This window comes from Mercurialis annua, linkage group LG1-X (genome assembly GCF_937616625.2).
Source record: "Mercurialis annua linkage group LG1-X, ddMerAnnu1.2, whole genome shotgun sequence".
Taxonomy (NCBI): domain Eukaryota; kingdom Viridiplantae; phylum Streptophyta; class Magnoliopsida; order Malpighiales; family Euphorbiaceae; genus Mercurialis; species Mercurialis annua.
This window is the reverse complement of record NC_065570.1, coordinates 46,207,269-46,221,574: the sequence shown is the minus strand read 5'-3', so window position 1 is coordinate 46,221,574 and position 14,306 is coordinate 46,207,269. Positions and strand designations below refer to the sequence as shown.

The following is a 14,306-nucleotide window of genomic DNA, read 5'->3' as shown; positions in this document are numbered from 1 at the left end:
AATTCTAGGGTTTGAGGTATAATTTGGGGGTTTTGTTTCTTTGTTTGTATAGGATGTTCATGAGCTCTAATGGAGATGTTGTGATGGTGAATTGGATGCTAACTCTTTCGGCAATGGAGTTTATGAAGGGTAAGGAATTTTCTGAAATCATTGAACCTTGATTGAGTCAATTGGATGATAAATTGAGCTTACGTGTTCGACATGGTTAAGAAAATTGTGGTGTTTAGTGTTTGATGATTGTTGTTCGTAGCTATGGAAATTGTATTGATAATTGAATGAAATTCTGAATAGAAAATGGCAAAGGTTTCGGCCATGAACCTACGATAAGGATATGAATCTTAATTGATGATAGTAGGCTGGAAATTAAGTTGTTAGAGATGTGTACTGATTAAGTTTGATTGATGAACATTGTTTGATAATTTCCAGAAAACTGTTCTACAGAACAGTGATATTCCAAGGGCAATATCTGGATTTGTATAACTCAAATTAGGTTCTGTTTGTTGGTACATAAACCTGAATGTGTCCTCTATATATGTATTGCTTTGAGTTTTCCATGAATCTACTTCTAACATGTTCATATGAGGCAGAACATTATATTGTGTAAACTGCTGCAGTTTTATGACAGTCCAAGGTCTTAACTTCCGGGCAAGATTCCGATACTTTCGGGTGCTAGTTTTAGTCTGAGACCTAAACGGAATTCGGAGGAGACGTTTCAAACAATAGGAATGTCAATTGTCTTATGGGTCAGACTAGTTTAGATAGACATTTTGATAGTCGTAACAAGCTGCAAAAACAGCTTTCATATGGAAAATAACAATTAGAATTATTATTAATTCTTATTGTTATCAAATTTACGTACACCCGACGAGACAACTACCGACGAGGCTTGGAGATTTATGGATAGGGATATCAATGTGCTTAAGTGAAGTATATGGATAGCAAGTGGTGAGTACACTTTAATTACTCGCTAATATTCATAAAGTCGCGTATTTTATATACGGACGACTATATGAATATATATATATGTTTGAAATGTATATGATATGTATGATTTGAAAAGTATACGAATATATGTTTTGAAAAATGATTTTTTAGAATATTATATTATTTTGATAATAACATAATTAAATATGAAAGATTCAAATGTTTAAAGAACCGGAGAAGGGTAAAGCATTGTGATATGAAATCAAATGTCGAATAACATACGATTTTCGACAAGATTTGAATAAGGAAGCATAGTACATCCCCATATGTACTATTGATCATAAGAAATACCCTATTTGCTCATGTGTTGTGTATGTATAGTTAGATTGTATTGTGCATGTCATGGTCCATAAAGGATCAAGAAAACAAAACATATACGAAACACGGAAATAACAAACTCGACAAACATAATATACAAGCCATAAGATAAAGACTGGTGGAAGTGATATCGGTTGAATTATTTCGGGATTCACCAGATATGATTAATGCAAGTACCTCGGTGAACTATCTCGAGCAAGGGGCTCGGTGAACTATCTCGGGACTGCATTAATCGAGATACAAGAGTAACTCAGTAGAATTATCTCGGAACCTGTATCTCCCCATGTAACTCGGTTAAACTCAAGATTTGGGACCAATAACTAAACTTGGAATATGATTGACAGCTGTTTTGTAGGATTTGAAAGGAACTCGAAACAAGAAAAGAAAGACATCAAACTAAAACAAAACCTAAAAGATGTTAAGTACGTAAGTAACATAAACGTATAGTTTATGAAACGTACGTAACATATAAAGGAGGAAAAGGTGTGATCAAGTGAGTCTATAACATAAACGCTTAGTTTATGAGACGTACATGACATATTAAAGTAAGCATAAGTACACGAAATATGTTTTTAAAGGTATTTTCTTCATAAAGCGGGTTTCAAACCTTTTCCCCTTTATGTAATATTGCTTGTGATTTGGTGCACTCACTTAGTTTTATATTGACCCCGTTGTCCCTTCAATTTTTACAAGTTGAGTAAGGTACGATTTGGAGAACGAAACTTCCAAAGTTTTAATTCTCGGAAGTAGTACTACTCATAAGACAAGATTCTCATTCTAGCAAGTCCGCAGTAGTTTAGAATAGTCTGACTCTATTTTGTAAACTGCTTTAACTCTGATGTATGTTTCAAACAGGGGTCGTATGTATTTTTATATTGTGTATGATATAGAAAACATTTGGTTTCGTGAAATATTTGTACAAGTTTCAAGGCTTCCTACGGGTTTTGGAGCTACTACTCCCATTCCCTAGCGCCGGCCGTGGCTCAAGATTTTGGGCCGTGACACCGGTTGTCCAAAATTGTTCTTCGCAACTTTCCATTCGGCGTGGTAGTCTTTTGTCTCCTGCAGGTCGGTTAACTATTAATAAGTCGGTTCTAAGTAGCTTTTCGGTCTACTTCATGTGCTCTTTTTATGCTCCTACTTCTGTGATAAATTGTCTTGCAAAGTATATGCGTAACTTCTTATGGAATGGAGCTGTCGAGGGAAAATACTTCAATAAGGTGGCATGGAAAGATGTCTTCTCTCCTTTTCTTGACGACAGTCTGAATATTGTTCCTCTTCGATTAAAGAATAAATGTTTGTTATTCAAGTGGTTATGGAAATTGATGAATCTTTGTGGTATTCCGTTGTTTCCAATAGTGGTGATATTACGTATTGGTTTGATCTCCATCCGGGAATTTCTCATAAACTATCCCATTTATGGAAAGGAATTATCTCTTGTTGTATGTCTCACAAGGAGTCTTGGGATATCTTCAATTCAAATGTTACGATTTTTGTGAGGAATGGCTACAAACTTCGTTTTTGGCAAGACATTTGGCTTGGGAAAACTGAGCCTTCATCTTTATTTGCTAGTCTTTTAAAAATCTTTAAATCTTCTAATATCATGGTGCAACTGGTAATGGGAAGTGGGCAACTCTCTCGGTCTGCTCTAAAATGGTGTAGGTTGCTTCGTTTGAGAGAAAATGAAGCTCTGAGTCGTCTTCAATTAATTGCTGATAATGTCTCTTTGAATTATTTGCAGCAGGATCGGTTCATTTAGATAAAGAAGGATGGATATACGTCGAAGTCTATGGCTGGTCTGTATTGGAATAATCTGCGCACTGATAAGGTTGGTATTACAGATATTAGTTTATTTCGAATTATTTAGAAATAGAAGTTACCTCCTCCTCTTCAATTCCTTTCTTGGTTATTGGCAAGAGATAGGATCTCTTCGCATATGTCTCTTGTAATTAGAGGATTGATTTCGTATGATGACATACTATGCTCTTTTTGTTTAGAGGAGGAGTCATCTATTCATATAGTTTGTCATTGCTTATATGCTTGCAATATTTAGACAAACATCTTAACTAGGAGTAATTGTCCTTGGGTTATTCTGTTTTCTTTCGTTAATTTTTATTGGCAGTGGTCTTTTCTTGCCAATAGAAAATTCAAAGAACTTTGGATGTTGATTCGTTCTTTGCGACTTGGGAATCATGGAAGGCTAGAAATCAGAGAAACTTCAACAATGAATTTATTTCTCCGTAGAAGCTATCGTTTATGATCATTAGCAAATCAGTTCTTTTTTATAGATCTTGACATCCATGTTTTCCTTTTTCTTGTGCCGATGTTGTTGGAAATTTGGATTTGATTTGTAATCAAACTTGATTATTTTGTTTTGTTTGCCTCCACTGCTTGTGGTGAGCTAATCTATTGATCATTTTTATTAAAAAAAAAATCTTCATCAGTTTAATTTCAAACTTTATGAAGTAAGCTATTTTAAAGGCTTAATCATAAAAAAAATCCCATCTTCTCGATTTTTTTTCGTTTATGACCCAAACTTTCAAAATCTTCAATTTCAGTCCATTTTTTATTTTCAATTTCAATTACAGCCAATTTCTAAAATTAAAGTGATTTTTTTTATAAATTTGTCGTCCATATTGCTTCATAATATTATAATTTATCATTTTAACATAAAAAATTCCAAACATGAGGTTATATGAAGCGTATATTGAATTTTGTTTCAACTCAAATTTGAGAAATTGGCTATAATTGAAACTGAAAAATAAAAAATGACCTAAAATTTGTTGATTTTAAAAGTTTGGGGAATAAACAAAAAAAATCAAAAAGTTCGGGTCTTTTTTTGACTATTAGGACTATTTTAAAAACATAGGTAAATCATTAAAGAAAATTTTATAGATTACGCCTTCCGAATGAAATCTTATTCTAAACAAATCTTTAATTGCGCGCCTTCCAAATCTCCCGAGTAATAACAATCATAAGTAATTGCATAAAAACAAAAAATTTACCCTTCGAATGGCATAAATCCAATGTTGAAAAAAATAAGTCATTAATGCAATTTGGGACAATCCAAAGAATTAAATTTCAAACCAAACTAGCATCAACATAATGCAAAAACAAGTGTAATTGAGTTTCCACCATATCACAAATACCACACTCCCGGATCCAAATGAACAATTCGTCTTTTAGAAAGGAACGAAAGAGTTGAAACCCGATTATGGAGCTAAGTCATAAGAAAAATTTCATACAAGGTGTAGTTGTTGATTTCCAAATTCTGAGTTGTCGCAAAATAACCAGTAGAATAGCAGTCACAGGATGCTAAACATAAAAAAAACGCGTTATGGTTAAAAATAGAAGGATGTAAAGGCAAATAGAGAATATTTTATTTGAAAATTAAAAATAAAAAGTCTACTTAAAACGATGTCATATTTTAGGATTTATTTTGTGTGTTGATTATTCGTTTCGTGACTTTTGACAACACTATTTCTCCATTTGTAATTATGCGTCTCTCTTTTGTTATAAGCACAAGAGAATAATTTAATTTCAATTTAAAATTGAAATTGAAATTATCCCTACGTTTAGAGATACTAGTTTTGCATTACGTGCTACGCACGTGGCTCGTAATATGACTTGTCAATTTAAATATTAAATAACTTCATCATAATTATACCAATATATTTTATTTAAAATTAATATTAAATCAGTTAGAATTTTTATTGTAGATAAATATAATACTTCAATTTATTGTTTTTTAAAATTAATTGATGTAAATAATATCTATTTATAATTAAATTTTTATTTAATTTATTATAAATTTTTAATATATACTAATAATTTAAATAGTAGTAAATGTAATGTTATATAATTGAATTTGTTATAATTAAACTGAAATATATAAAAATTATTATCAATGTTAAATTAAATTATTAAGAGTTTTTGTTGCAATAGGAAATATCTTATGAAAGCATTTACTATTTTAACCATAGACCATAAAATAATAAAAAACACTAAAATGATTATCAATTTATTATTATATGTGTATATTGTTTCATTCGTAATTTTATATATTAGTATAGATATATTAGTAATTTATTAAATTTAGTATCAAATAATAATTTTAAATTCCTACAGCACTAAAAGACATTAAGCATGAAAACGGTAGTCGCAAGAAACTTACACACGCTATATAGGTAATTGATAGCCTATGCATATATGTAATATGTTGCCAGTGCTCTTGTAGTACAATGGTAATCTTGTTAGATTTATGATATCTTGTTTAAACTAAACTCATTATTTTTATATTTCAATTGTATAATCTTCCATAATTAGAATTCGGATTGAGAATTAACACATGAATCCCTTATTCAAATCAAATTCTAATTCTATTCAATATTTAACAATTACAAAAAATATATAATTTGTAATGACAAAAAAACCTTTAGTTAAAAGTTATCAATTAATAATAAATTTAAAAGGATATTTTGGTATGTTTGCCTGTCTGCCCCACTCCCCCTCCCCCCTTCCCCTTCCCCTCCACCACCACCACCCGTACTTTTATATATAGTATAGATATAGATATAAAGCATAGGCGATTTCTAAACTTTGGAGATAGATACTGCAAAATCATTTGCTAAAAATAGTTTGACATTATTTATTAAAAGTGATTGAAAAGTCATGGTTGGAGATGTGAAATAAAATTACAATAACCAAATTCCTTATAAATGTATGTTACATATTTGATTCCTTATTCAACCTCTATTTATTATATTCAACTTGAATTTTCAGAAGCATTTCCATGATAGAAATTTTTGTACTTGATAGATAATATTTGATCGTTATATGCAGATCTTTTTAGGGCCAAATATAAAAATTAGATCCTCTCGTTTAATTCGGCTTTAAATTTGAACCCTAATAAACTTTTGTTTTTCAATAGAGGTACTTAACGTTATAAAAAAATTTCACATCGGACTCTCCAAACTTAAAATGTCACATGTTCGTCAGTGAATGGTCAACTTAGTGGTGACGTATTAGGTTTGATGGTTCACATTAGCCAATCACTAACAGACATGTGGAATTTTATATTTGGAGGGTGCGATGTGAATTGTTTTTAACGCGTTAAATACCTCCAACGAAAAAAAACTTCATTACGGATCAAATTCAAAACCGAACGAAAAATGAGGGTCCTATACGTATATTTAGCCTCTGTTTATGGACTAAGGTTAACCGTCATAGGATAGTATATCGAGTTAAGTATCAATTTTTTCTTCACCTCGGTGTCATTGTTAATTTGTTTCGACATTCAACATTAACATTGTATAATTAACCTCCTTGGTATGTTACTTTGTATGTAAGCTTAGGGGGCTAATTGATCAAACATAATGATTTTTAAGGGTCATTTATAATAAAGTTAATTTAAAACTAACTAATCAAATTTACGGGACAAATTGATACTTAAATCGTCACAAAATATGTGATGCATCTTTAATATAATAACTTTTATAAATAAAAATGTGATTTATGTAATATATATGTTAAAACTATGTATAACTGCTCATATACAAAATTGTTCTTCACAACTTTTCACTTGGCGTGGTAGTCTTTTGTCTCCTGCAGTTCGATTAACTCTTATTAAGTCGGTTCTAAGCAACTTACAGGTCTACTTCATGTGCTCTTTTTATGCTCCTACTTCTGTGATTAATTGTCTTGCGAAGTATATGTGTAACTTCATATAGAATGGAGCTGTCGAGGGAAAATACTTTAGTAAGGTGGCATGGAAAGATGTCTTTTCTCCTTTTCTTGACGACGGTCTGAATATTGTTCCTCTTCGATTAAAGAATAAATGTTTGTTATTCAAGTGGTTATGGAAATTGATGAATGTCAGTTATGATTCTTTGTGGTACTCAGTTGTTTCCAATAGTTGTGATATTACGTATTGGTTTGATCTCGATCCGGGAGTTACTCATAAACTATCCAATTTATGGAAAGAAATTATCTCTTGTTTTATGTCTCACAAGGAGTCTTGGGATATCTTCGATGCAAATGTTACGATTTTTGTGGGGAATGGCAACAAATTTTGATTTTGGCAAGACTGGCTTGGGGAAACTGAGCTTTCTTCTTCATTTGCTAGTCTTTTTAAAATCTCTAAATAGTCTAATATCATGGTGTAGCAGGTAATGGTAACTGGGCAGCTCTCTCGGTCTTCTCTAAAATGGTGTAGGTGGCTTCGTTCGGGAGAAGATGAAGCTCTGAATCATCTTCAGTTAATGGCTGATTATCTCTCTTTGAATTATTCGCAGCAGGATCAGTTCATTTGGATAAAGAAGGATGGATATACGTCGAAGTTTATGGCTGGTCTGTATTGGAATAATCTACGCACTGATCAGGTTTGTTTTGCAGATATTAGTTTCTTTCGAATTACTTGGAAATAGAAGTTACCTCCTCCTCTTCAATTTTTTGCTTGGTTATTAGCAAGGGATATGATCTTTTCGCAGATGTCTCTTGTAATGAGAGGATTGATTCTGTATGATGATAGACTATGCTCTTTTTGTTTAGAGGCGGAGTCATCTATTCATATAGTTTGTCATTGCTTATATGCTTGCAATACTTGGACAAACATCTTAGCTAGGAGTAATTGTCCTTGGGTTATTCCGTTTTCTTTCGTTATTTTTTATTGGCAGTGGTCTTTTCTTGCCAATAGAAAATTCAAAAAACTTTCGATGTTGATTTCGTTTTTTGTGATTTAGGAATCATGGAAGGCTAGAAATCATAGAAACTTCAACAATGAATTAATTTCTCCGGAGAAGCTATCGTTAATGATTATCAGCAAATCGGTTCTTTTTATAGATCTTGACATTCATGATTTCCTTCTCCTTGTGCTGATGTTGTTAGAAATTTGGATTTGATTTGTAATCAAACTTGATTATTTTGTTTTGTTTGCCTCCACTGCTTGTGGTGAGCTAATCTATTGATTCTTTTTATATAAAAAAAATAATAACTCTTCATCAGTTTAATTTCAAACTTTATGAAGCAAGATATTTTAAAGGCTTAATCATAAAAATAAAATCCTATCTTTTCGATTTTCGTTTATGACCCAAACTTTCAAAATCTTCAATTTCAGCCCATTTTTTATTTTCAATTTCAATTACAACCAATTTCTCAAATTAAAGTGATTTTTTTTTTAAATTTGTCGTTCATATCGCTTCATAATATTATAATTTATCATTTTACCATAAAAAATTTCACATATGAAGTAATATGAAGCGTATATTGAATTTTGTTTCCACTCAAATTTGAGAAATTGGCTATAATTGAAACTGAAAAATGAGAAATGAGCTAAAATTAGTAGATTTTAAAAGTTTGGGCAATAAACGAAAAAAATCAAAAAGTTCGGGTATTTTTTGACTATTAGGACTATTTTAAAAATATAGGTACGTCATTACAGCAAATTTTGTAGATTACGCCCTCCAAATAAAATCTTATTCTGAACAAATTTTTAGTTGCGCGCCTTCCAAATCTCCCAAGTTATAAAAATTATAAGTAATTGCAGAAAACCAAAAAATTTACCCTTCCGAATGACATAAATCCAATGTTGAAAAAAAAATCATTAAAGCAATTTGGGACAATCCAAATAACTAAATTTCAAACCAAATTAGAATAAACACATTGCAAAAACAGGTGTAATTGAGTTTCCCCCATACCACAAATACCACTCCTGGATCCAAATGAACAATTCGTCTTTTAGAAAGGAACAAAAGAGTTGAAACCCGATTATGGAGCTAAGGCATAAGAAAAATTTCATACAAGGTGTAGTTGTTGATTTCCAAATTCTGCCAAAATTGATGAATTTTATATTAGCCCGAGTTTTTGCAAAATAACTAGAGATACTAGTTTCGCATTACGTTTTACGCACGTGGCTCGTAATATGACTTGTCAATTTAAATATTAAATAACTTCATCATAATTATACTAATAGATTTTATTTAAAATTTATATCAAAGCAGTTATAATTTTTATTGTAGATAAATATAATACTTCAATTTATTGATTTTTAAAATAACATTTATTTATAATTAAATTTTTATTTAATTTATTACTATTTTTAATGTATTTCATATATTATTAATATTAAGTTTGTTCAATTGTAAAGTATTTTTATGAGTTTGATTAAGACTATTAACTATACTAATAATTTAAATAGTAGTAAGTGTAATGTTATATAAAAGAATTCGTTATAATTAAACTGAAATATATAAAATTATTATCAATGTTAAATTAAATTAGTAACACTTTTTATATATTGCAATAGGAAATATAACGCATATACTATTTTAACCATATACCATAAAATAATAAAAAACACTAAAATAATTATTAATTTATTATTATAAATATTATTATAAATGTGTATATTTTTTTCATCCGTAATTTTATATATTAATATAGATATATTAGTAATTTATTAAAATTAGCACCAAGTAATAATTTTAAAGTCCTACAGCACTAAAAGACATTAAGCATGAAAAAGGCAGTCACAAGTAACTAACTTACACACGCTATATAGGTAATTGATAGGCTATGCAGATATGTAATATGTTGGTAAGTATTTATATATCGCTGTATAGTCGTATATGTAAAATTAGTTTAATAGATATCTTATTCAAACCTTCCCTTATTTCAATTGTATAATCTTCCATAATTAGAATTTGGATTACGAATTAACACATGAATCCCTTATTCAAATCAAATTCTAATTGTACTAAATATTTAAAAATTGCAAAAATTTATAATTTTTTTTTGATGAATCGAGATTTTATAAATGCCACGAGAAGTGGCCAAAAGAAAAAAAAACCAAATACAATCTAGAACCACTAAAAACTAGTGGTTAAACTAGAAATCTAGATTATTGATTACATCATGACACGAATAAGGAAATTGTCTATGAACACTCTTGTAGAAATTCACCGCCTTAGAAATGCTTGAATTTACCAACCATGGAATGTCTGTACTCTCCTTCTTAAAAATTCTTCTATTTCGAGCCTTCTATATTTCCCAACAAGAATAAAGCGAAATACAGAACCAAAGATCCTTATATCGACCTCTACCAACACCTTTCCATAAAAGTAAGAAATCATTAACCGAACTCGGAGACACCCATAACAAACCACAACCATTAAAAATGGTATTCCAATAATTCCAAGCAAATTCACAATGGATAAAGATGTGATTTGTATCCTCTATTCTCGAACAAAACGAACAATTCAAACTCTCGATATTAATAATGCCACGCCGAAATAAAAAAGTAGTCGAAGATACTCTATTATGCATTAACAACCACGCAAAAAATCTAACTCGAGGGGGAACACAAACACTCCGAATAAAAGAGAAATTCCACGTATTATGCTGTTTAAACCTCACATAAGCAGAGATAAAAGTTTTTGGAGTGTAACCTGCATTATTTCCTTGCCAGATAAATCTGTCCTGCCGTCTTGAACAAATTACAGCAGCAGCAGAATTCTGCAGTTGCAGAAGATGTTCTTGTTCCCCAAGTCTTAGGTGTCTTCGCCAGTTGAAACGAGACCAGGACAGCAACTCCAAATCGAAGACATCACCTACTTTTTCATTTTGATTCATAGATAACCTGAATAAATCGGGAAATGAGGTGGTGAAAGGCTCAGAACCAGTCCAAGCATCATACCAAAACCTGACTGAAAACCCATCTCCAATAGAAATAGAAGTTTGAGATTTATAAAACTCCCAAATACTCAAATCAAGAATGCAGGTCTTTAAGATTCCCCTCCAAATATGCGAAACAGAATTTACATTCCTATTTACTGAATTCAAATCAGCCCAAGATGAAATATTTGAACCATTCGCAATGACCGTGCGCCATAAAGATGAAGGGTTGTCCGTAATAATCTTCCAAATCCATTTAATAAGAGACTACGACTCTTGAGGGTGAGCGGAGTAACATTAAGACCTCCGGAACTGAACGGAACACATACCTTACTCCAAGCTATCTTGCACATACCTGTTTTTTGAAAAGAACCATGCCATAAGAAGCTGCGCATATAACCCTCTAACAGAACAACAATTGCCGCAGGCATTACCAAAGAACTCAAAAAATAGACCGGCAAGCTCGAAAGAACCGATTTAACTAAAACCAAACGACCCGCTGGAGATAAGAGATGACCTTTCCAGAGAGAAAATTTGTATTTAAAAGCATTAACATTCTCATTCCAGTGAGCAGCTTTAATAGGCTTGATAGAAAGAGGTAACCCCAAGTAAGTCATAGGAAGAGATTCTAACTTGTAGTTAAATAGCATAGAAGCATTCTGAAGGGAAGAGTTCGAAACGTTTACACCCACCATAGAACTCTTGTGGAAGTTTATTTTCAGTCCTGAGATTAACTCAAAACAACGAAGGATACGTAAAGTATTACGAAGCATGACTTCGTTGTTTGGAATGAATAATAGCGTATCATCCGCAAATTGAAGTAGCGATATGGATTCACTATAACCTTCTAACTTGACACCCTCCAGGAGACCTTTCGACTTTGCCGATTCAAAAAGCGCCTTTAAACCTTCCACCGCAATCACAAACAACATCGGAGACAACGGATCCCCTTGCCTAACACCTCTTTCCATCCAAAATTCTTTGAAGGGCTGCCGTTTATTAAAACCGAGAGCTGAGCTGAATTGAAGAAGCCTGAAATCCAGTTAATCCATTTTGAGGGAAAATTTAATTTATGGAGAATTTTGAGAATATAATCCCAAGAAATACTATCGAACGCCTTTTGAAAGTCTAGTTTCAGTAGAATGATCTCTTCCTTTCGCTTCTTAGCTAGATGAAGAATTTGAGATGCAATCATAAAACAATCACCAATATTACGACCCTTCATGAAAGCAAATTGATTTTTCGAAATGATGTTCGGCAAAACAGCGGCAAGTCTAACAGCTAGAACTTTCGAAACCAATTTAAAGAGCCCATGAATCAAACTTATTGGCCGAAAGTCTTTAACATCACACGCACCTTTAAATTTAGGCACAAGAACTAAGAAAGCCGTATTCAAGCCAAAAGGAACCAAACCTGTGTTTAAAGATTTTTGAAAATATTGAGAATATCCTCCTTCATAAACTGACAAGCGCGTCTGTAGAAGAAATGGTTAAAACCATCCGGACCCGGGGCTTTATTCTCACCGCAACTACAAAGCCCCTCAAAAACTTCCTCTTCCGTAAATCCCTTAATGAGACTATCTGATTGGGCACTGGCAAGGACTTGCAAAGGGAGATCAGATAAAATAAATTGCAAGTGAAATTGACGACTGAAAAGCTTCTTGTAGAACAGATATACATGCTCTCTAATATCATCAACTGAGTTGTAAGAACAGCCCTCAACATAGACCCCCGAGATATAGTTGTGCCTATGATGAATAGAGGCCATTGTGTGAAAACATTTTGAGTTATTGTCACCCAAAAGATGCCACTTAACTCTTGTTTTTTGCCACCAAACTTATTCAAGTTGTTTGGAAATAGTTAAAGCTTTCCCGTAAAGAGAAGACAACTGATCCTTCTCAGAAATATCAAGAGTTCGCTGGTGATTTAGGAATTCCAGAGCTGCAATATCCTGTCGCGTCGAAGCCAAATTGGAGTTCAAATTTCCAAATGAAGAGTTGTTCCATATCTTGATTTTTGTTCTGAAAATATGAAGCTTTTCCACTATAAAATCTGTATGAGAGGACTGCCAAGCTTTTGCAGCAAAATCCTTAAATGAATCCACTTCCCACCAAACATTTAACGATTTAAAAGGCTTCGGACCCCAGTTTAATTTCTCCTGCGAACAAAAGAGAATAGGTACATGGTCTGAAAACCAACGAGGAAGCCCTTTCAAAATAAGACTAGGCCAAAGGATTGTAGCACTCGGGGAAATAAAGCATCGATCAATCTTTGATCTTGTAATCGAATTATGCCAAGTATAATATCTATCATGCAAAGGAATATCATAGAGACCTGAGTTGTGGATAAAATCCGAAAATTCAATCATTGAATTTGAAAAACCAGTGCAGTTAGTGCGCTCAATAGGCTGAAGAATTTCATTAAAGTCACCTAAAAGGAAACAAAGAAAATCTGAGCTAATAACCGTCAACAAATCAACCCATAAAATAACTCTATCGGCAGGACAAGTAGGAGCATAAACAAAAATAGCTCTGGTCTTGTTTGAATCCCACATAAAAAATTTATAATTGGTAATGACAAAAAAACCTTTAATTAAAATTATCAATTAGTAATAAATTTAAAAGGATATTTTGGTAAGTTTACCTATCCCCCCTCCATCGGTGCTTTTATATATAGTATTGATATAGATGTAGATAGACATAAGTGTCAATATGCCCCCTCAACTTGTCAGCAATGGGCAATTAACACATAAATTAACTTTATGGGCAAATCAGTACACGAACTTGGTAATTATGGGCAATTTACCCCATTTTTGCAATTTGCCCCTTCAACTTATAAGTTAATTGACTCTTATATAGACAATTTGCCCCCTTAACGTGTAAGTTAATTTGCTAAAATGGGCTAATTGTTAATAATCATTAAGTTCGTATACTGTTTTGCCAACAAAGTTAATTTATGTGTTAAATAACGAATAAAGGATCAATTCACCCCCTCAATTTGGCACGAAATATCAAAAAAGTCATTTTGGACGTTTTTGGATCAAACAAACCCGCAACTTGCGTTTTTCGGTCAAAAAACCCCTCCCCCACTCTCAGCTAAGCAAGTGTGTTACACTCTCCGAAAAAAATGGAAAAAGTTTAAAAAAATCCTCAATATTTTATTTATCTCTTAAATTAATACTTAATAATTTTAATTTTCAATTACAACTTTTAATATTTAAAAGTTCAACAACTAATTTATTTTTTAATCAAAAATAAAGAATCTTTTTGTATTTTTTCCCTTCTTCTTCTTCTTCTCTCCCCTTTCTTCTTCTTCTTTCCTTCTTCTTCTTTCTCT

At 32.0% G+C, this 14,306-nt stretch overlaps 1 protein-coding gene across 1 annotated transcript; it reads right to left on the bottom strand.

The window, feature by feature from the left end:
- Positions 1-8,930: 8,930 nt before the first annotated feature.
- On the bottom strand, positions 8,931-12,738 carry LOC126671491 (uncharacterized). The gene is made up of 6 exons (XM_050365263.1): positions 12,495-12,738; positions 12,087-12,384; positions 11,301-12,003; positions 10,435-11,214; positions 10,210-10,338; positions 8,931-9,074 (listed from the first exon to the last, which is right to left on the bottom strand). The coding sequence occupies exons 1-6, from the start codon at positions 12,736-12,738 to the stop codon at positions 8,931-8,933; spliced, it is 2,298 nt and encodes a 765-aa protein (XP_050221220.1).
- Between the last annotated feature and the right edge of the window lie 1,568 nt (positions 12,739-14,306).